The 24,592-nt window shown below is 42.8% G+C and overlaps 1 protein-coding gene across 5 annotated transcripts in view; it reads left to right on the forward strand.

The window, feature by feature from the left end:
* The window catches only part of mctp1a (multiple C2 domains, transmembrane 1a), a 139,120-nt gene that overhangs the window by 43,080 nt on the left and 71,448 nt on the right, over nucleotides 1–24,592 (forward strand). For all 5 annotated transcript variants that reach the window (XM_034212706.1, XM_034212708.1, XM_034212707.1 and 2 more), the window contains exon 2: nucleotides 12,194–12,314. In XM_034212706.1, the coding sequence (XP_034068597.1) occupies nucleotides 12,194–12,314 (121 nt within the window). The remainder of the gene's footprint in view (nucleotides 1–12,193; nucleotides 12,315–24,592) is intronic.

Below are 24,592 nucleotides of genomic sequence, written 5' to 3' on the forward strand. Positions count from 1 at the left end.
ATGCTACACATTCAAACAAACATAAAGGAACAGGCACACACACACACACACACACACACACACACACACACACACACACACACACACACACACACACACACGCACACACACACACACACACATACATACATACATACATACACACACACACACTCTTTTAGGCCTACAATCACATTCAAACAGCCCCGATGAGCATTTCCATCACTATTTGCAATGCACTGTCAAACTCTATTCATCCCATTAAAGTAGTCCTTAGTTAATGGCAAAGGAAATTGGTATTGATTGACATTGGAATGGATTCAGTCGGGATTTAGACAAAAGGTTTTTCTGCCAAATGCTAAAGGCTTGTATCCAAACACACAGAGCACTTTCCACCACAGATCTCCTGGGATTACTTAAAGTAAATTTAAAGTGCTCCGATAGTTGAATCTCTCGGGATCCGAGCCACATTCGACTGTACTGAAACTCCTTTCTTTCCTTTATTTACATTGTGCTGCTGGATGTTATTCATTCACAGCAGACTTTGCTTATACATCTTTACATTTGGGATAACAATATCATTGGTGCACACATCACAAATGAAAATGGTTGGTTAAACATTCTAAGATGTGGCTTTGTGTTCACAGACCTTTAAATTGTCTTGTATATAATGGCACTCACAGAAGTATACTTTACGCAATTAAATTGTAATGAAGTGTAGGCCAAATGGGAACAGACATATGTTACACAGTCTGTCGATCTTTAGCGTCTCCCTCTGCCAGAGAGTTTGTTTCTGTCTGGGACTCAAAGGGGACTGAACATGAGGTTATGGTTGAAAATGTTTGGTTCCATCAGCCTCAAGGAGTCACTCATTGTAACACAGAGCAGGTGGAGTGGGATGGACCTTGGCTGTCCTTTCTTTCCCTGCTCTCTTCTCCTTTTCTGTCACTGTAAAATGTGTGTGTAATCGGTCTCTAAAGTGTGTTGCTCACTCAATAAATGTGCCATCTTGGTTAAAATATTCATTACAATTGTGCATCTTTGCATAACAGCAACACATTTGGAACAGATGTAGGAGTATATGTTATAAAATATAAGGCATTAAAAAGTACCAATATGCTACTACATATTTGCCAACAAAAAGTGGATTCAAACCATTCAACTAATGTTTTTACAAAAACCTGAGACTCTAAATGGAACAAGTATGCTGAATCAAGATCACCCTCCTTCTCATACCAATGAGCTTTGCTGCACAACATAAAGCAAACCTGGTCTTAAACGGCTTGTTGTTTGTTTTAGCCTTCATTGATCCTCTTGTGTACTGTCCTTCACATAAAAAAGCTTGCACTTGATCTGCAAATCCATTTAAAATCTCATGCTCTGTATAATGTTGGTGTACGTCTATGTCTGTTGTGGTACTGTTGGGAATATGCACGATAAATACTAACATTCTGAAAAATACTACTTTCTAATAAAGATATCATACATCTGCAACAGACGATATAAAGACATTTGAACTGGCATTTTCTGTTGGCACAGTGTGTTGTCTGGGGATTTTCATATTTTTTTAATCGCTGTGTGTTATGATGTGACCCGACTCAACCTTGTGTTGTTCTGTGTGTCTTTGTGTCACTGTTTATTTGCTGCATTCATAGATAAAAGGGCTTAATGTTACATGGTCCGACCTTCGAGTCTCCACACACAGTCCAATTACAGTGACTTAAATGCACTATTGACCCCAGGTTTACCCCGTCCAAACGCAGCTTTAACCCTGTTTGTCCCCGAATGCTCAAGTTGGATTTTTCCTGAGTCTGTTAAGCTGGTGCACTTGTTACCTAACAGATTACATTTAGTTTTTTCCTTTTCCCAAAACGATTGTGTCCATTTCCTGTTCACTCTGTTTTTCCCATGTTTGAAAGCAGGTGCTGTCAAGTTAAACGTTTTTTTGCGTTGCATTCAGATTTGAGATTAGGGTAGATGGTCAGTTTATTTTGTATGGCAGTCAGCAATATTCATGGAGGGAGATGTTATTGACAACTACAGGAAATACTAAGGCAGCATTATAAGTAAGTGCATTTTAAATTACGGAGTTAATGGGGATTCTCCTCCTGGGTCTTCCGTCTCTTTTTTTCCCATTAGCATCCTTACCCTAATTAACTCAAAATGTGCTCTTCCCGCATGTTCCTCTATAGTTGGTTCTAATGTTAGCCCTGGTGGTCTCTAGTAGCCTCCCAGTGGCCCAGTAGCATTTTGATGCCCTTTTTTATATGGTTATTCTTAGCCTTGTTACAGAGTATGATATCTGGGTAGACATGACAGGATGGCCCTCGCACGTGTTGGCTAAAGGCCCTGTCACACTGTCCCGAAATTGACACCCGATGGACACACGAATATGGAATTGTGAATTTCGCACATTCGTTACAGTACTATGATACTGTACTGATATCTTCAGACTTTGTTCTTTACTTTATCCGTCGTTATATGTAGAAAATATTACGTTTTCTCCGTAATGTTGTTTCCATAACAACAACAACTTCCTGTCAACTGTCCTTCAAAATAATATATTATATCCTTTTTAGTTTCACAGAACACAAATTGGGTTATTTACATAATATATTTACATGATTTTGTTGTGCAATAAAACAACCCGATAGACACACGATAAAGGAAATGTTCAAATTCGGCTGTGATCGTAGCAACATCGGGCCATTCGTGAGGGCATCTTAAGCCATCGTATGACCGCCGGTGGAGTTTCTCAGGCTCCGGCAGCAACTTCGTGAGCGGTGGCAAAATCTTTGGCATGCCAAAAAATTGCCGAAGGACCTTGCGAAGGTTCATTTTCGTGTTGAATTTGTGTGTCAATTGTGCCCTTCGTAAGGCCATCGTGAGGGCATTGTAGTGCCGAGAGATATGGAGTCAGAGGCGGTGCAAGGAAGGTGCAAGAATAGTGATGTATTCACAAGCTGCAAAGGACATGTTGTCGGGTCGCAGCCCGGGTCGACAAGAGAGAGCCAAGAGGGCACACACTATTTATAGGTAACCCATAACATGTCCGTGTGGGAACAATAACCGCAACTGTAGTTCCAAGTTTGAATTATGTCCCAGTGGTTAAATAGGTGGTCACCACACAAGACTCCCCAGAATTCAAACATGGCAAAAAAAAAAAATATCCCCACGTCCGTGGAGGAAGCACCACAAGGGCCGAGGAGGGTGGGGCCACAGGTGAGGACTGGGGCCGCAGGTGAGGACTGGGGCCGCAGGTGAGGACCGGGCCATGGAACGGGCCACGAAAGGGGGGCCGCAGGAGAGGGCAGGGGCCCTAACGAGGGCGAGGGCACCCACACCGGGGGCGGGCCGTCGTAAGGGGGCCGCAGTAGGTGTCGCGGAGAACCCAGCAGGAAAGAGCGCAACCCGGCCGCAGGCAGACGCACAACGGCGGCGGGCACGAAGTCCTCGGCAGGCGTCGAGGTATCCCCGGAAGAGAGGAGCAGCCCCCCGGGAGGAAGGAGCGCAACCCGGCCGCAGGCAGACGTGCAACGGCGGCGGGCACGAAGTCCTCGGCAGGTGTCGAGGTATCCCCGGGAAGCAGGAGAGCAACCCGGCCGCAGGCAGACGTGCCGCGGCGGCGGGCATGAAGTCCTCAGCAGGCGCTGAGGCATCCCCGGGAAGCAGGAGAGGCCAGACAGGGTCCCGGAGCGCGTCACCCATGGGCCGATGGAGCATGGGCGACGTCCGGAACTGTTGAGGCGAGAGGAGGTCCAGGAGTGCGCCACCCAGGCGCCGATGAACGTGAGTGGCGTCTGGATATCCCCGGAAGGCAGGAGCGGCCAGACAGGCTCCGGAGCGCGCCACCCACGGGCCGATGGCAGCATGGGCGACGTCCAAAACCGTCGAGGCGAGACGGGGTCCAGGAGTGCACCACCCAGGCGTCGATGAAAACGTGAGTGGCGTCTGGAACCGCCGTGGAGGTGGTGAAAAATGTGAGAGTGTCCACATGAGGTCAACCGGCTGGTCGAACCTCCTCTCCGGCACCAGAAAAAAACAAAACTCAAAAAGGCTGATAGCCGTTAGCACTAGCCGTCGTTAGCCCCACGTGGTTAGCCGCTAGCTGCCAGCCATGGGTAGCTGCCAGCCGTCGTTAGCCCCACGTGGTTAGCAGCCGGGACGTGCAGCCGCACGCCCCGAAGAACAAACCCATGAGGTAGCAATGGGGTTGCTGGTCGACCCAGCAGGTCTTGCATCGTCCCCCCGTTGGATAGAAAGCCGATGCGGGAATGGCGAGCAACGTCTCCAGCCTTCTGCGGAGCGCGCACCGAGCCTCAGTCCGCGTGCCGGTGGCAGCCACGGACGTCTCCAATCAAACCCCGGCATTTCGAGAAAGGAACTCGAGTTCCTTTTGCCGTGTTCGGCTCCGTCCCGGAAACTTCTCAAGACGTATCAGGGTCACCAGTGTAGTGCCGAGAGATATGGAGTCAGAGGCGGTGCAAGGAAGGTGCAAGAATAGTGATTTATTCACAAGCTGCAAAGGACATGTTGTCGGGTCGCAGCCCGGGTCGACAAGAGAGAGCCAAGAGGGCACACACTATTTATAGGTAACCCATAACATGTCCGTGTGGGAACAATAACCGCAACTGTAGTTCCAAGTTTGAATTATGTCCCAGTGGTTAAATAGGTGGTCACCACAGCATCTTGTTATCATCGGTGCCATCGGGCATTCGCCCCGATCAGAGTGAGGGCAGTGCTGGAATTGGGCCGGTACTCACCGGTACGCAGTACCGGCACTTCTGGTTCTGACCCATGGAGTACCGGCACTTCTTGCTCAGTACCGGCATGCTGGCGGTACTCCGGTACTCATGCACCGTGCCAGTACTCAACACTCTCCCGCCGTTCTTATTATACATCCATATATATATATACAGCCGCCCGGTACTCAGTAGATGCGTCATGAGGTGCCGAACGGACATTCTCATCGCTCTAACCGCTGGAGTTTCACAGCGGCTGTCAGCTGTTTACTCCTGTCATTCAAACAGAACGTGCTGGAGAGGGGGCGGGGGCTTATCTTCTCCATGTAAATACTGTGGTGGAAACGACTATGTCAAAATTAACCTATTTGACCGTGATTTAATAGTAATACACGTTTCAAAATAATAATAATAATAATAATGCCGAAGTAACAACATACTGAAAACTGTTAGTAAAACCATGTTTTAATGCTTTACAATTTACATACCTAGATGCACGTGTGTTGTGTTTATGCAGTGCAACTCCGACCCAGTGGGTGGCTATGTAGAGTGATAGAACAGAGCAGGCACGCCCCCGAGAGAAGGAAAGCAAGTCACGTCACAAATGAGCATTTCTAAAATGTTAGCGTGGATTAATAAAAGTGCAAAAAGACAGCGGTTGTCGCCGGAAGAAACTTCAAATACAGAGAATGCTGTGCCTGTGTTGGAAATTGTGTCTGATGGGGAGCTTTCTTTGGTTGATCCTCCTGCTCCAAGTTCTAGTGCATTAGCATTAGCACTAGCTCCGCCGCCTCCTCCAGAGCCTCTAACGTTAGCTGCTGCTGGCGCAACTGCCACCACCAACACCGGGCAAAGCGATGCACCTGACTGCTGGACAACGGACCAGGTGCAATATTTTTGCAAGACCAATGCATGGCTCCTTCTTAAAGATAAGAAGCTAGGATGTCGGATATGCAGAGATGTCAAATCTTTGGGAATACACACTGGACAAGGACTGAAACTGTCAACTGAATGGGGTGAGTGTGCAGTGTCTCATTTCGGTGTTGACAAGGGCAAACAACAAGCTAGCCTGAGAAAAAAAATCAAAGACTATAAAGAATCACAAGCCCATGTAAAAGCTGCTGACATCCTTACATCTGCTTCACGTGAAACTATTCAACATCAAGTGCAGTCTATGCATAAATCTGAATTAGACACCACTATCAGAGTTTTTCGAATGGCATATAAAATTGGCAAACATAGCCGGCCATTCACAGACATGCCAATTGATTTGAATGTACAGAAACTGAATGGGCTGAACGTGGGCAGGGTTTTGCACTCCAATAAAACCTGTGGCGAAATCATCGACCACATAGCTCATGAGCTGAAGAAAAAAATGGCAAAAGACATTACAGAAAACCAAAGAAAACTCTGTGTTTTGGTCGATGAATCTACCACTATTAGTGGTAAAACGGTGCTTGTTGTGTGTCTACGCTCAGCATTAGCTGATGCTGAGCCCGAAACGTTTTTTTTGGGAGCTGATCGAGTTGGATGGAACAACGGCTGATGACATCACAAAGGCGTTAATGGAGTGTCTTGGAAGAGATTTTAACGAGGACTTTTTAGGTCAGTGTTTCGTTTCTTTTGCATGTGATGGGGCTTCAGTCATGCTAGGAAAGAGAACAGGCGTTGCTACTCAGTTGTGTAGTAAATTCCCAAGCCTGTTTGTGTGGCACTGCTCCAATCATCGTCTAGAGCTGGCAGTTGGGGATGTGGTCAAGGAGGTCTCAGGGCTCAATCATTTCCAGATCTTTTTTGACAAACTCTATTCCTTGTTCCATGCCTCCCCCAAAAATCAGAGGCAGTTAGCGCAGTGTGCGCAAGCAGTCGGACAGCGTCTCCTGGTGATAGGGCGTGTTTTGTCCATCCGCTGGGTGGCTTCAAGTGAAAGGAGCGTCAGAGCAGTCTGGGAAAACTACCGAGTGCTTCATGATCACTTCACAAATGCTGCAAACGACACGAGCAGGGATTCCAGAGACAGAGCAAAGTACAAGGGCCTGGATGATGCGCTCACATCTGCAACGTTTGTCAGCAATCTGGGACTGATGTACGATGCGCTCACAGAGCTCAGCGACCTCTCTCGGCAACTCCAAAAAAGAGAGATGACACTGCCTACAGCAGATAGGCTCTTAACTCGAGAAATACGAGTTTTTGAATCCATGGTCACCATGCCTGGCCCACACATGACTACAGTTCATACAGCTCTAGCTGAGAAGTCCTTCAAGGGTGTTGCCCTGGGTGAGAATGGCAGGCTTGTACAGATTCATGCAGGTCAGTTTTTCCGCAGTATGGTAGAGAATCTGAGACACAGAATGACTTCCACAACCTCCTCTCATGTCAGCACAAGAGAAATCCCATTACATGGCCGGGAGGCCCGGGACAATCAGCTAATCCAGGACATGAAAGTTATCCATCCTGGAAGTTGGCCTGAAGAGGAGTTAGACGTACAGTATGGGGACGTAGAGGTGCTACGTTTGTGCGAAGTGCTGAAAGTGGACAGAAGAGAGACTGTTCAGGGCTTTCGCGAATACAAGGAAACCAGGGCATCCCGTACACCTGCTGCCATGGAGCCTCTACTGAAAGCAGTCCGAACCATCGCTGTCTCCACTAGTGAGTGTGAGCGGGCATTCAGCTGCATGAACGATATCCTTACTGCAAAAAGGAATGCTCTCTCTGTCAGCCGACTGTCCAGCCTGGTTTTCATTAAATGTAATGGACCATCACTAGGACAGTTCAATCCGGAACAGTATGTGAGGTCCTGGCTGGCAAAGGGAAGGAGAAGTGCTGATGAAAGAGCCTGTCCAGCTCCAGCCCCTGATACTGATGTCCCCAAGGCCTTCTGGAGCCTTTTCTAACAATGTGAAGTATATTGCAAAGCAGCTCACCCAGTGAGAAGACTTTTGGCATAATGTGCCGATTTGTACAGATCCTGGAGATAGAAGGACTTCAGACCAACCAGGGAGTTATCTGATCAGCTTGGTGTTCAATGTAACTCTTTACCATGGCTCAGACTTTGTTACTTGCAGTTACAGTTTCTCATTTTAGATTGTGCAAATTTTGCATTTGTTTTTACATGTTCTTTGTTCATGCTCTTTATCATTTTTCTGAGTTGGAAAGTTAGATTGCATCATAGTTTACTTTATACATATTTGTATTCTTCAGTGGTGAAGTATATTGCAAAGCAGCTCAGCCATGTGAGAAGACTTTTGGCACTTTTTCGTTTTTCGTTTTCTGAGTTGGAAAGTTAGATTGCATTCAAAATGTACAGAAATACTTAATTTTGTTAAAGCTTTTTATAAAAAATGCTTCTGACCAGAGCTTTGTTTCCTTGTCATTAATGTTGAACACCACCAGAGGGGCTCTCACCTGAAAGGTCTCTGCTTCATGTGTCTTCAGCAGAAGATCTAGACTTTGATTGCTATATTTTCAGTTAATATTGACCTTACTGAGCTTTAGCCATATCCGCTGCCTATCATAAAAAATGTTAAGTACAGTGAACCTTTCTAAAATATACAGTAGTAAAGAGACAAACCCACCAGCATTATAGTAGCCAAATTCTTGTTTGTGGGCTGTATATATAAAATTGACTTGAAAAAGTTGCTGATTTTAGAGTACTGGCACCTTTTTCATTCCAATTCAAGCACTGAGTGAGGGTGAATGCACCGATGATAACACGAAGATGACACGATTTGACAAGATGCCCTCACGAGTGCCTTACGAAGTTGCCGCTCACGAAGTTGCTGCCAGAGCCTGAGAAACTCCACCGGCGGTCATACGATGGCTTAAGATGCCCTCACGAATGGCCCGATGTTGCTACGATCACAGCCGAATTTGAACATTTCCTTTATCGTGTGTCCATCGGGTGTCAATTTCGGGACAGTGTGACAGGGCCTTTACGGTTGTGAAGGGTCAGTGGAGCAGAAACAAGCATGTTTTTGTAGTGCTATCGTGTCATACAATATATTGCATGCACCTGTTTCTCCCAGTGTGAGATACAATTGCTTATCTACTCTTTGAGCAAACATAAAATACATCACATATTAAATCACTGTAAATCCCGAAATTGACTCCCGATGGACACACGAATATGGAATTGTGAATTTCGCACGAAGATGGCTCCGAACCACACACGAAGGCAACATTTACATTACATTTAAGACATACAACTGCAATGAAAGTACCAAAAACAATTATGTTACAGTACTATGATACTGTACTGATATCTTCAGACTTTGTTCTTTACTTTATCCGTCGTTATATGTAGAAAATATTACGTTTTCTCGGTAATGTTGTTTCCATAACAACAACAACATCCTGTCAACTGTCCTTCAAAATAATATATTATATCCTTTTTAGTTTCACAGAACACAAATTGGGTTATTTACATAATATGTTTACATGATTTTGTTGTGCAATAAAACAACCCGATGGACACACGATAAAGGAAATGTTCAAATTCGGCTGTGATCGTAGCAACATCGGGCCATTCGTGAGGGCATCTTAAGCCTTCGTATGACCGCCGGTGGAGTTTCTCAGGCTCCGGCAGCAACTTCGTGAGCGGTGGCAAAATCTTTGGCATGCCAAAAAATTGCCGAAGGACCCTGCGAAGGTTCATTTTCGTGTTGAATTCGTGTGTCAATTGTGCCCTTCGTAAGGCCATCGTGAGGGCATCTTGTTATCATCGGTGCCATCGGGCATTCGCCCCGATCAGAGTTTTGAGGCTTAGATGCCCTCACGAATGGCCCGATGTTGCTACGATCACAGCCGAATTTGAACATTTCCTTTATCGTGTGTCCATCGGGTGTCAATTTCGGGACAGTGTGACAGGGCCTTAAAGAGCCTGTGACAGCATCCCAACAACTGTTGTGAAATGAAATATTGGGCTACTAGTAATATCGAACCGTCAGTTTAAAAAAGAAAAAGCGATACCGTTCCGTTAAATATCAATAATTTCGAACATCGCGAGGAAATTCCTCCGACTCATTTTGAAGTTTTGGGGGAAGCCGGAAGTGACGTCAATGCGGGAACGTTTCACTGTGCGGCGAGAGAGCCAAACACGGACAAAGTGTGTTGTCATGCGTAGAAATGGTGAATTACTGAGTTTAGGCACGTTAATAACGTTTTAATGAAGTTGACTACAGTATATTCATATTTGTCAGTGCTTTCATGTCAATTCGGCGAACATAAACATAAATGATCGTGGTGAAGATGATGATTACATTAGGATTAAAAATCGGTAGTGAGAGCTACTGAATTTCCTCCCGTCGGATGTGATATAAAAACAAATCGATTATTTTTGTAGTTGTAAACTCAAGTGGATGAAACTACATTTATTAGTGCTTTCATGTCAATTCGGCGAACATATGATAGATTAAATGATCGTGAGAATGATGATTAAAAATCGTTTGTTTCTGCATTTCCTGATGAGAAAACAAACCGATGCTTTTTGTAGTTGTAGTACACCAACATGGATTAAACGTGTGGTTTTTTTACCACAATGTTGTGGAAATTAATGGATAAAATGCACGGATTATTATTATTATTATTCCCACTCCGATCGGGACACCAGGTCCACCGTTTCCCCGCAGCGAGGCTCCCCCGTTGACAGTTTACGTGGGCTGGGTGCAGTGAATCAGGACGAATCCCGATGGGCCGGTACCGAAGTGGGCCGGTCGGATAAATCACTAGCACATCCCCCATAGGCGGCGCGTGAGGCTCAGGTTTGGGAAGGCTAAATAACTTTTTTTACCTGACGCTGCCCGCCTCCGTCGTCTATAGAAAAGAGATCAACTCAGTGTGCGGAGTTTAAATCTCTCAAGTCATATTACAGGAGAAAGGAAATACAGTTTACACTGCCGTATGCAGAGAAGGCGCCGACGTGTCGCACTTATCATTCATATTACATCATCAATCAGATCATCGATCATATAATATCATAATATATCATATATTTCCTTATCTGAGTCAGCTTCTCCAGCCGTATCTGGCCGTGCAACACTCACAGTGTCACATACTGTATGCAGAAGTATTATTTTAAGCAACACATTATGTTGACGAAACACTCGAGTCAAATGTAATTAAAGTCAGATCTTAGACGTGAACGCGCTCTCAGCTGGTGAGAGAAACCCTGGCTTGATTTACCGAGTTGATAACCAGCGTCGTATAGGACCGCTTAGCGAGATCTTGTTTGTTAGTTTGTTGTTGTTAGTTTGTTTGTTACTCAAACATATCCAGGGTATGTTGAACTGGCTTCGTAGTACAGGGCACAGGTGGCAGCAGCGCTAATGTCAAAGACACAGACATTGCATTATATTTGTATTTTACGAGGATGCAGTGACACAAATATTTACATATTTACATTTACTATCTACAGCACCCGCCACCCCTGACATCCCCCACTCCCCCTGTTGACAATTTACTAGCGGTACCGAAGTGGGCCGGTCGAGAGTCCCGGGATGATTTTTAGTCCCAGTCCACCACTGGCTACATGACCGTATGATCGCCCATATTGACGCACCTAATTCCTAAACTTCTAACAGATACAACATAAACCGATCCTTCAGCCTCATATGAGCTCTCAGACACGTTCAAAATTAAACTGTCATCGCTGTCTGAGCTTGCTGCTGTGTGCGCCATCGTGCGTTTACATGCAGATGCTGGGATCCTGAACGGTGCAGCTGGAGCGCTGTGCCCGCAATGACGTCACACATAATTTGGCGGGACTTGAAGAATCCCCGAGCAGATCCAGGATATGGTCAACATTGAAGGGCAGATTAATGGTTATCAAAGTACAAATATCCAAAATCAGTTCAGTAACGGTTTTCAAGGAGAGAATATTTACACAAATTGATGGGTTTGGATGATGGGGGAAACTCGTGTCACAGGCTCTTTAAGGGAGTGGAGAGATGCATGAGGATCAGGGAGAAAGTTGAGAAAGATGAAGGAAGTAATGCAGCTGTAGTGGATTCAGTGCTTCATCATGAGGCTTGCTAATGGCCTTCTAGCTCCAGGGGCAACAGGTTCCGAGCCAGTGGGGGATTCCTGTCAGAGCAAAGTACAGCACTGACCTCAGGGCTACAGCGTGACACATGTAGTCACAAAGATGACCCCTTTCAACAGCCGGACACTTAGATGATTCCCAAGGAGGGGTCGCATGCTGGAAATGAGTCATTTTCAGACTACACATCCAACACATATTATGTAATGTATTGACTTTCCAAAGGCTGAGAATTTTCTCGGTTTACCTTTCCAGATGCTTTTTACCTGTAGGCATGTTTTAACTGCTGAATTTGATTTATTCAGAGTATAATGATTCTGCAGAAAAATTCTTCTCTCACATTTTGGAGACAAAAACAAAACATAAGCTCTGTACAAAGGGGAACTGTACTGGTTTACCCGTGTAACATAACTTATGTAACTTTACCTCTCCACAGGGCATCAACATCGTGGGTCCTAGTAATGCAGAGCCCTCGCCTCGACCTTCTAGTCCAGCTATGTACCAGCTGGATATCGTCCTGAAGAAAGGGAACAACCTGGCCATCCGAGATCGGACCGGTAGGAGCTCTGTTTATTCCTCTTGTCAATTCATGAGCATTGAAGTTTATGTGGGAAAACGGGTGGACAGCATTATCGAGCCTCTGTCTAGCCCTCCGAATGTAAGCTACCCTATTGGTCTCTGTCAGCTTCTCACAATCATTTTGCCTCTGGCACGGGCAGGGCAGCAACCATTCTGTACCTTAGTTTCCTTGAGAATTGTATCCTCTATTTATCCGTTATCTTTAGGTGCCACCTCACATTTTTATACACTTCTCTTTTTGTCAATGTCTTTTGTCACCTCTCTTTTTCCTCTTCTCTTCTTTTTTCTCTCACATTTTGCAGTCTTTTCTTATTTTTCCCTTATCGAACTCCTTGTAGAGTTTTATTGAATCACACATCTCATTCTCACAGCTCACTCAATTTTCCATGTGGGAAGTGAGATGGAATCACTAGGAATGATGCGGATCATTTCCTGTGCATCTATGCATGAAACAAATGCAGTCTCTGCTTAAGCTAGAACTTTGTCCAATATGGAGCCAAAACTGAGGAGTACGATCTCTCCTGCAACTATTTCACCTCCCTACCCCATTGGCAGCAGGATCAAGGCTTTTAGTGCCTAAAGACTATACAGTATTGTTTGTTATCTCTGCCAAGCGCATCATGTGTGTTGTGTGTGTGTGTGTGTGTGTGTGTGTGTGTGTGTGTGTGTGTGTGTGTGTGTGTTTGTGTGTCTGTCCACGGCTAATCTTGCCTTGTACTGGACCCACCAACCTAATATCTTTGCACATATATGACAGTATGCTTAACGACCTATTGCAGTTTCAGTCATCCACAACGTTTTTGAGAAAATTATTTGATTACCTTTCTATACCGCCATTGGAGCCACAGGGGGCCACAAGTGATCAACATCTGCTTCAGCTAGAGTCTTGTTTCCGCCTCATACATGTGTATGTCTATATGTGCATTTTGTCATAAATATTGAATTACTTACTTTCAAGAACCAAAGTTAGAAACCCCAAGAATGCTGAGTTCAGTGCTGAGGCACTCCATTAAGGCCCTGTCACACTGTCCCGAAATTGACACCCGATGGACACACGAATATGGAATTGTGAATTTCGCACGAAGATGGCCCCGAACCACACACGAAGGCAACATTTACATTACACTTAAGACATACAACTGCAATGAAAGTACCAAAAACAATTATGTTACAGTACTATGATACTATACTGATATCTTCAGACTTTGTTCTTTACTTTATCCGTCGTTATAAGTAGAAAATATTACGTTTTCTCCGTAATGTTGTTTCCATAACAACAACAACTTCCTGTCAACTGTCCTTCAAAATAATATATTATATCCTTTTTAGTTTCACAGAACACAAATTGGGTTATTTACATAATATATTTACATGATTTTGTTGTGCAATAAAACAACCCGATGGACACACGATAAAGGAAATGTTCAAATTCGGCTGTGATCGTAGCAACATCGGGCCATTCGTGAGGGCATCTTAAGCCTTCGTATGACCGCCGGTGGAGTTTCTCAGACTCCGGCAGCAACTTCGTGAGCGGTGGCAAAATCTTTGGCATGCCAAAAAATAGCCGAAGGACCTTGCGAAGGTTCATTTTCGTGTTGAATTCGTGTGTCAATTGTGCCCTTCGTAAGGCCATCGTGAGGGCATCTTGTTATCATCTGTGCCATCGGGCATTCGCCCCGATCAGAGTGAGGGCGAATGCACCGATGATAACACGAAGATGACACGACTTGACAAGATGCCCTCACGAGTGCCGTACGAAGTTGCCGCTCACGAAGTTGCTGCCGGAGCCTGAGAAACTCCACCGGCGGTCATACGAAGGCTTAAGATGCCCTCACGAATGGCCCGATGTTGCTACGATCACAGCCGAATTTGAACATTTCCTTTATCGTGTGTCCATCGGGTGTCAATTTCGGGACAGTGTGACAGGGCCTTTACGGTTGTGAAGGGTCAGTGGAGCAGAAACAAGCATGTTTTTGTAGTGCTATCGTGTCATACAATATATTGCATGCATCTGTTTCTCCCAGTGTGAGATACAATTGCTTATCTACTCTTTGAGCAAACATAAAATACATCACATATTAAATCACTCAACTTAACATTGTTTCTGGCTCTCTAGAGGGATTTGAAGTGCAGGACTGATAGCCCTCTGCCCATTGCGGAAGCTGTCTGAACACATCCTGTATACCTTTCAGTTTCTGTCAGTTATGTCGAGTCGAAAGACCGGCCAGCAAAAACAAGCAAGGCCTGATATTTTCTTTATAAACTCTCACAGACAATGGTTCGGAGATTGACGGATGCAGGCGTCTCATTACCGTTGTAGCAGTCACCATGTGGGCAGATGTGAATATGCTGCCCTGCTCCCTCCCATGCACTTTGCCTGTCCACCTCTCCACCTAGTTAATGAGCGGTGAGGTGCAGAGCGCACCTGTCCTGTCCTGAGCCCATCAGGACGGCTCATTATAAAGAGAGAGAGGAAAAGAGACACAGTCAAATAACAGAGAAGTATAGCAGATTCATTCAATATGAGCAATTATGGTTTTATAACAATCAGTGCTGTAACACATGTTGCTTTGTCACACATTGTTCAGAGAAGACTTGTTAATATTAATATATTCACCAGTTGGTGCCAAATCTTGACAGGTTTGACTTTTGGGACATTTAGATGTTGCTTCTGTCTTACAGCAGACAGACACAGGATTAGTGTGATTCAAGCTAGGCTTCCTTCTCAGGTATGTAAGCTGGAGAAGAGCTGGGTTGTTTAAAAATATATTTTTTTGGGAGAAGACATTTAGTTTAGGTGCCAATTTATTTAGAAAAGCCCAGACATGAATTATAAATGGTACAGATGGTTTCCAGTGTTGTTGCAAAACTTTTGAGAAATCTTTCAAACTGTGAGCCTCAACATGCAACATGCATATTTCATTCTTCGTTATGATATTTACGAAGTTATTGTGGCATCAAACCAAATGGCTGATGTCTGATTTTCAAGTCTGAAATATTGAAGAACACTGGGATCAACAACCAAACTTTAAGGGAGACTTGAGTTTACAAGAAGCAAACCGAAGCAAACAGCTAGCAAGCGTTTGTTACCACACTGAAGCTCAGATACATGTCTCACAGTGATGTATGCACCCAGAGCAAAGAGTGACAGGCCGGACACAAAGGAGCGATGAGGCCTCAGTGACGAGAGGCATCAGGTTCAACATGAGCGTATTATCTTCCGTTAATGTCCCCGTCAATAAAAGTCCTATCTGATTCGATCTTGACTACAAGGTGTCCATAATACAATGACACGGTGTAAATCAGAATGTTCACCAACCTTACGTTTTTATTCTAAATATCTTCTTACATGTGTGGCAAAGGTTTCTTTCTATAATTCAAACAGGTACTAACCTTTTCCATCTCACATTACATTGTAGAATACTCACATGATGCTCGAAGCTAGCATTGTCTTACCTTTGCTGAGATGGATGCTATTATTGCCCTTTTGTTATATAATTGGATGCAAATTTTAATAATGTAATAATTTCCTCCTCAATGTTGGAGAAGTCAGAGTTCAGAAGTTTCACGTTGAACGTAATACCGTCTAATATGAACATTTTCTGACCCACAGCCTTTTTTACATCCCCTTTTATGTTGACTTAATATACACTTGAAGCACCTTAAAATCCATGTACAGTACATACAGTTGCTCACCTGCTAGCAATGTATCACGTTTTTGTCTTATGCATGCTTCTGTAACAACATCCATATATGATTTACTCATATTTCATCCGATATCCTGCCAACTTATTTAGCTTATTAAGTAGTTTAAGCTCAAAGCACTTCAAATAATGAAACTGCTGTATACATGAAATATAAATTATCCTCAGAAAACCCTCTGCTCTAGTTGTCAAGAAACATTCCTGTTCCTCATAAAGCATTTTCAGCTCTTGTACCCTCATGCATTTCTGCTGAGCATGCAAGTGCTGTCAGATTTAGTGTGAGTTTTCAGTGCTTAGAGCAGGGGGTGGACATGGGAGTGGGTGACAGTGCAGACACTGACATGCCAAACTGGAAGACCCGTGTGTCGTCATACCAAATGCATGCGTCACCATATGGTATTACAGTGTATTTCACAATCCTACAGCTTTTACTGAGTGGGAGCACTGAGGATAGATTCCCTTGCTTCTACTTGAATAATGTAGAAGCAAGTGAATCTGTCATTATGCCAAAGGTTCTTCCCATTTTTCATCATAAGTTCGAGTTAAAGTGCTTTTCTTACTGAACACAACATATGCATACGCAATGGATAGCATTTGACTATATAGGCCCCTGTTTATTATCTGTTTGTCTTCATCTGGTGCTCCGAGGTTGGTTGTTTCAGGTAAGCCATCACTGCTGGATATGAGTATGCAGATATCACATACACATTTCTGTGGTTCAAAACAAACAAGAGACATTTTGCAGCTTTTCCGACACAACCACAATAATTGGCTGGCATTGTTATTTGTCTCTCTTCTGCCTGCACACGCTATTTCACAGACAACACTTGACATGGTTTAATATTATGATAAGATAACAAAATGATCATTGGGTATGGATGAATGATGTTATTAAGTACAGCTTGTACAGAAGAAGTGACTAATTCTGTTCATTAACTGATGCCTCTAATTATATTGTATTGAAATTACATTAGCAGGAAGAGAGATATTTAAAAGCAATACATGAGAACAAAAAGGGTTCATAGCTTCATTATGATAGCCCCCCTTCTCTTTTCATGTTTATTGTCCATGCCCTCAGGTAGAATTTGCAATTCAGAATCAGAATCAGAAACAGGTTTATTGCCAGGTAGGTTCACACATACGAGGAATTTGACTTGATGTCATGGTGCAGACACCAAATATAAAACAAGAAATCTAATATAAAACAAAAAATCTTTAAGGACACCGTAATACAATATAGTTAAATAGCAATAAAATAAAGCAGTCATTTACATGGAAATAGAATGTTATGAATGAATTATAGGATATAAAATATTAAATATGAAACAAGAAATATGTGCAGTAAGCAGTATGAACATTGTGTGCATTAATGTAATGCATATACTGTAGGGACTACGTTGTGGCTGAGGTAAGTGTCAGTGGGGGGGCCGGGCCTTGTTCAAGAGGACGGCAGCGGAGGGGATTAACCTAAGAATTCTACCTGTCAAATAACCTTTATACATTTCACTTCCACTTATCCAATATGGGAAATACCCTTTTGTGTGCCCAGAGCCCTCAGCCTGTCATATATGATGAGATACAAATGAGACGTTTTGCAGCATTCAAAGTGAACTCAGATGAAAACACTCTGCCCTCTGTCTCTCTACTCCTAGTTCCCTTTAGTCGAGGTACAACAAGGTGGAACTGCTTTATAGCCAAAGACACGACAGCCTCTCTTCCCATCTTGCATTAGCGTTTGTGTGTCGGGAGAACAACAACCCTTAGCTGCAATTCCACAATATACCATGGCCTGTGCTGTTATAATTATTCACTCACTATAATCATATGCAGCGATCAATTCAAGTCTTTGACACAAGACTGGTAGAGATAGATTGGTAAACACAAACTTAAGTAGTGTGCACTTTGCAGAATGGATGTGCAGCTGTGTTTTAACCATTTTCTTCAGAATTAAAGTGAATTATTATTTATTTAGCTTCAAAGTCATGATTACACATTCATACAGCTTTCTAAATATGGTGCATATGATAGAGATATAAGCTTTTGGATTTTAGTATATGTTGGCAAATTGAAACTGATTCCTAGTCCTTGGACATCCCAAACTGCTGTCATTTCTTCCCTCTGAGACCAAGTAATGACAGTGTAGATGTCTGTATGTGCTGGCTCCTTCTGTGTTCATTATACAGTATATATGTACTGTGTGTGTATTTAAAGGTCTTGTATTAGTGTGGAGGTTTACAGTGATTAGTTCTCAAAGTACGACTAAGACCAATTGTGTCTAGAGCGAGCCTAATTATCTTGTCTGCCGAACTTTCTAAAGATGTGAAAACAGTGAGAGAGCCAGAGCCTGACACCACAGTCAGCACATTGTCTATTGTTGTATTTTAAGTCCTCTTCATTGTTTTCTCACCTCCCATGCTATTCTTCCACATGCTGTGAAGTTCTCATCTCTATTAAGCAATCAGTCTTACTGTTATGGTATCTCACACTTTGCATTGTAATTTCAGCAAGATTGCACTGCAGCTGCTCATTAATGAAAATTCATTTTATGTAAATTTGACAAGAGGGGAGTAAAGTAAACTCCTCTCAACCTAAAGCAGCAGGAGCCAGCGGCATGTGTTGTTGTTTGTAATAGTAATGAGGCAGTTTTTCAATCCAGCCGTCAGCATCCTATGATGGCATTTCTTTTACAGCCAATACATTCTCCTGACTGTATTGCATAGGCCACGCACGCACGCACACACGCACGCACGCACGCACGCACGCACGCACGCACGCACGCACGCACGCACGCACGCACGCACGCACGCACGCACGCACGCACGCACGCACACACACACACACACACGCACAGTGCCCACAACTCGAGCATGAGGCTGTTCTGTGTTTGCAGCGGGAGCATGACGGAGGGTTTTATGGGCCGCTTTACTACTTTTTTCCTCCTTCTGTTCTCCGATCTCATGACAAGCATCAGTGAGCCTCCTTCATGCTGTGGCTCTTAATAACAGACGTTTGACAGGCAATGTGTTGCCCAACTCTGAATAAGCTCCAGTTAAAGTTTTGAACACTTTAATTATCTTAGTGGACTTCAATTCCTGGTTTGAGTGATGGTTGGAACACACTTCCGTTCATTCCTAGAGTGAGAAGTTAGATCAGCCTAACTATTCAATTACAGAAAGTCTATGGGATCACAAGCAGTTTTTAAAAAAAAATGTTTTAACAGAGTTCTAAAACATGTATTGTAATAATAATAATAATCATAATAACTTAGATTTATATAGCGCCTTTCAGGGGACCCAAGGTCACTTTATAGAAAAAAAACAGGAGTAAAGAAAAAAAAGAATTAATTGTAGACATTTAAAGGGACCCCATTATGCTTTTAGGGGTTTCCCTTTCCTCTAGTGTGTTTTCTAGGTTTTTGTGCATTACAATGGTCTGCACAGGCTAAAATCACAAAGCTCCCTCTAGAGGCTGTTACTCTTCCACACATCATTATTTTTTATGAATACATAAATAGGGCAGACTTGACATTGCAGGTCAAGCTTCAGGTTACAACTAGTAACTTGCAATGGTTTATTTCTATTTAGAACATACAATTCCACTAATCTATCGTTCACATTATAAGATCATTCAACTGTAACATTTACATGTATTTTGGAATAGATTGTATTGGTTTTAAAGCTCACCTATTATTCAAAATTCACTTTTTCCTGTCCTTTATACATCAACATGTGTCCCCTCTGTGTAAAGAGATTCTGAAAGTTTCAGGAAAAAATATTCTCTCTCTTTTTGTCCTGATCCATTTATATAAAAACCTGTCTGAAAATGAGCTGATCAGAATTTGGCCACTTTATGATGTCATAACGATTTTTTTGGCTTGTGTAACCATTAGCCAATCGCCAACCAGGGTAACCCCGCCCACCCTATCACCTGCATCTCCTCCTAGAGCACCACTGTGTTCTTTTTAACCAGATATCTCTCAGAGGGGCGTGGGGAGTGGCTCCTTATTTTCATCTAAAGTAACACACAGAGAATCAGCACTTTTTAAACAGGGCTGAAACAGAGGGGATTATGGGATGCTGCAATGATATGTTTGGTGTTTGGAGCCAAACACTTCAGAGACATGTTTTGTATATATCTGAGACCTATAATATATTGATAAAAAACGGTATAATAGGGGACATTTAATGTTATGTATTATACCTGTTCTTTCCTATTATTGTGACATTCCTCTGCTCTGAAGGTTGATGCAATTAAAGTTGAATGATTTGTTTGATATTTTGTTGCAGAGGTGGTATTTGTTCAAGGAAGGCACCATACCTCTTGTATAATTTGATGCAGAAAACCCTCTCATATTTTATATTTGTCACAAGCAATGTCAGCGAGTACAGGTTAAATGAAGTAGATGCTGTTTGACTAGTCTCCTATCGCTGAACAAAGTTTAAATTATTCCAATACATTCAAATGCTGCCTCAGATTCTGAAGACATCTATCAAAAAAACATATTTATTCCATTTCTTTCCTTGGCAGTCGATTTCTCCTCATAGTATTAACTATGTTTTCTCATATTGGAAAACAATACAACTTGGTTTTTGTGGACTGACAAACCAATTTAGTACTGACACACATTATGGACAGCTTTCTTATGATATCAGCATTCAGTTTGTCATCCATTTGTTTGTTTTTTATTAAATGTTAAGTCTTAGCCTCACAAGAAATTGTGTTTGTGTTTTTGCTAAGTCTTAGTTGGATTGAATGTGCGTAGGGCAGTCATTTGAATAGCTTTGAGACATTTGCTCTGGAGATTAACAAGTCTTTTTTTGACTACTTAAGCAGAAAGTTAATAACTTATTTTTCATGGAGAATGATACTCATTTTTAGAACATAATATCCCACTGTCCTCTGAAGAAATGTAATTACCTGCTCATCCATTATCAGTTAATAATTCAGGACCGGTTTTCTCCCTTGTGCTGACTCTGAAAGCTATTGATCACGAATGTATAATAAGTATCTGCAGATTAATGATGAAAAGGGGAAGCAGAATAATTAATAGTTCCACTCATCAGTGTGAAGCCATATGACATTAAAGAGCTTTTTATTTTATAAATGTGCGGCTAACCCTGTACCATCATATCCTATTTGTCACGATCTTGGTGTTATGTCACGGTTTTAGTGTTGTCTGTCTGGTAATGGGTTTTGTTTTGCTGTTCTGTTCTCCCTGTCTCTTTTCCTCCTGTGTCTGATTGTCTGATTGTGTTCACCTGTTGCCCTTGTGTTTCTGCCTCCCTTACCCAGCTGTTTCTCGTCCCGTGATTACCCCTTTCTGTATTTAGTCTTTCCCTGTGTTCCCCTGTCGGTTCATTGTTTGTTTTTCCTGTGTCCCTCCATGTCAGTCACGGTCAGTTTTTTGGTGTTATTGTAACCTTGTGCAACCTGTGTTCTTCATGCCATGTTTTTTTGTGTTCGTCGGCTTTTGGAATAAAGCTCGCCTTTTGTTTATAGACCTTTTTTGTAGTCTGCATTTGGGTCCTACCTTTTCCGCAACCGTAACACTATTTCAAACTGCCGTCAGTAACAAGCCCCTTTCATTCGCTTTTTAAAAGGCCTTGACCAAGATGGCTTGTTTGAACATGACCTTATCTCCCATTATGAGATCTTAGCTGCAGCAGAAGCCTCTTCTCCCAGCGTAAACATCTCTTTTGTCCCACTCACCGTCTCAGACAGACAGGAGTCACCCTCTGTTTTGTAATTATTTTATAAAAAAGGTCGAGGACACATGTTTACTGCCCTGCTTCCTCTCATAACCATGAACACAGCAGGTATGTGGCTTAACATGTGTTTGTTGGTGTTAAGGTAATGAATAAGTGCATCCCTTACACTTGTGTGTCTATGTTTATGTGTGAGGAAGGATAGTGGTTTTGTAATTAAAGTGAGAGAGAAGGAGTAGTGGTGCTTTTTGCGATGACCTCTTCTGTGTGTGTGTGAGTGCAGTGTGTAAAAAATGCCTCTCATTCATTCATACACACATACTCAGGCACATATTTACTAATCTCTTTCATGACCTCCCTGATGAAATAAATCCATCCTCAGTTATTGCTCAGGGGTTTTTCTGGAGCGTTTGGAGGCTTTCTTGCAGGCACTTGGGCGGCTGCTTGATCCCAGAGCAGCACTGGCATTTAAATGAAAGCATTAGATGTTGATGAACCCTCTGTATTTTAAGCCTGTCCCTCTAATTACTGTTGTATCACAGCTTTCTAATGAAACGGTTAGTTTTGAAGTTGAATCCATAATTGACTTGTAGTTGACTCTCTTTGTAATTAAAACCTCCTAAAAAGATCATGCATAAAAGGTCAGAAATCAATAGTTAATGTTGTGCTAAAATAAGTCACCCTTCAGTGAAATACGATCCCAATACAATGTACTATCCAACACTACATACTATACTACATATTGTATGTATTGCTTTTGATATATTGACCCTGACATTAATCAGACACATTGCATTCTCTATAACTGAGACATGTTGCCTGGTTCCCATCATTTAACAATGTTAAGCTGTGTCTAATTTCATCACTTTTAATGTTTTAATAACTTTCCCTAAATATGGATGGGAACAACGAAGTCCACTGGGAGGTCGTTTGATTAAGCTTTATGATGTAATTTATTTAGGACAGCTGCAGGGGGGCCAAAGGGGGAAGATAATTATGGTGAGCCAGGGAATGAGAGGATGGTGTTTCATCCAGAAGGAAAAGAGAGAGGGAAGCTAGAAAAGTTGATATGCAAATTAAATCAACGCTCCACAGTGTAAATGACTACAAATAAAGAGTTTTGGAAAATCAAACTCACACATTGGCCAATAAATGGGTTGAATCAATTAATCGACTACAGATCAAAGACACACTGTTAGACAAAAACCTAATACAAACATCAGGAATGGCTTTACTCATGCATATGCCTTGAATGAGTGTATGGTGTGTATGCACACACACTGCCTCACTTTGGTAAGGGCTGGTATGTTATTAATGGAAGAGAAAGTCTTCACTTTACTAGTACATGCATCAGTAAATTATAATTATGCATTTGCAATTTGGAAATGATCTGATAGGCCTGTTTGCATTGTCGACTGGACATTGTCGACTTTGCTCTATATTCATAAATATCACAGGACATCCTAGGAATTAGCATGTGTTGTCAAGGAGAGACTCTGAGGCATGAACTCAATTGCACGACTCAGATAGTGTTCTCAAAAAATAAAGACTTTACTGGAATTTAGCACAGTAATCAAAACAAGGAAAACAAATATACTCTTTCGAGGAAAACTAGCAAGTGATCAATGAGGTAGATCCGTGGGAAGTCCGTGAGGTAATCAGGAACGTGGGTCATAGTAAGACAACGAACTGACAATGAACAGGAGGAAGCTACCACAATATATACACAGGTAAAGGGGACACAGGTGGAAACAATCAGGGCGGGGAAAACAATCAAGGACGCAGGAGACAGAAGGGGGCGGGGAGCGTGGAGGCCTGAAATGAGAGGGATGATTAATTAAGGGAATAAACATAAAGCACAGGGCAAAGGGACATGACAAAACTAACATAAAGAATACACTTTCACTATTAGTTTCCTAGACCTGACATGTGTTACTCTATCTATGGATGTGTTAGCGTGCTGATTAGTTTCATTACTTTTTAATGCAGACACTTCTACTGTGAGCTATCCCTACTCTCTTGCTTGTATGTCTTGGATGATCAAGGTTGCAAGATGTTTTGAGTGTATGCCAGCCATGTAGCTGGTGCATTTTTTAATTCACTTTTTTGTTTGTCATGTCAAGTCACAATCACACATTGTGCCTTAACAACATGCATTAGCAGTCTATGCATTAATGTAGTATACACACACATATACTGTAGATATTTTTCATGTAAACAAGAGAGAGCAAAAATAATTGTCCCCATTACACGATGGATTCTGATGATTCTGATGACCATCGAGAGTGCGATGGAGAGTTTTGGTGTTGATGTTTTCACATTTGGATTACAGAGTCTGCTTTCAGGCTTGCGGTCTCTGCGTTCTCAGGTGTCTGGCGGGGAAGCCTGGCTTACTGGCAGACAGACACTGAGATGCATTTAAATGGCCGCTGCCCATTAGGTGTTCAGTGGAGATAGATGTGTGGTGGATCCTGGTTTCAACTGCCTGTCAGGGAGACCGAGAGCAGCTAGCAAAAGGCTATCAGGGGCTTTTAGATCTGCCTGTGCGCCACACCCAAGTAAAGATTACCTGCTGAGTGCCCACTGGGTCTTCTCACAAACACATTTATTACTCCTCCCAGCTACTTTCACAGTGTTTAGTGGTTGACATTGATAGCATCATAAAAGATGAATAGATTAACACCTTGATATGAACAACACTCAGTATCTCTCTGTGTGTTTGGCAATTCCTCCTCACCCCCTCTCAAGTCTATGGAGCTGTGTGACTCTAGAATGAGTTAACCACATCTTTCACTTCAAAATGGGATGAAATTCTTGATTTTTTGTTCCTAGACCGGGGCTCAAAAT

This window comes from Gymnodraco acuticeps, unplaced genomic scaffold (genome assembly GCF_902827175.1).
Source record: "Gymnodraco acuticeps unplaced genomic scaffold, fGymAcu1.1, whole genome shotgun sequence".
NCBI lineage: Eukaryota > Metazoa > Chordata > Actinopteri > Perciformes > Bathydraconidae > Gymnodraco > Gymnodraco acuticeps.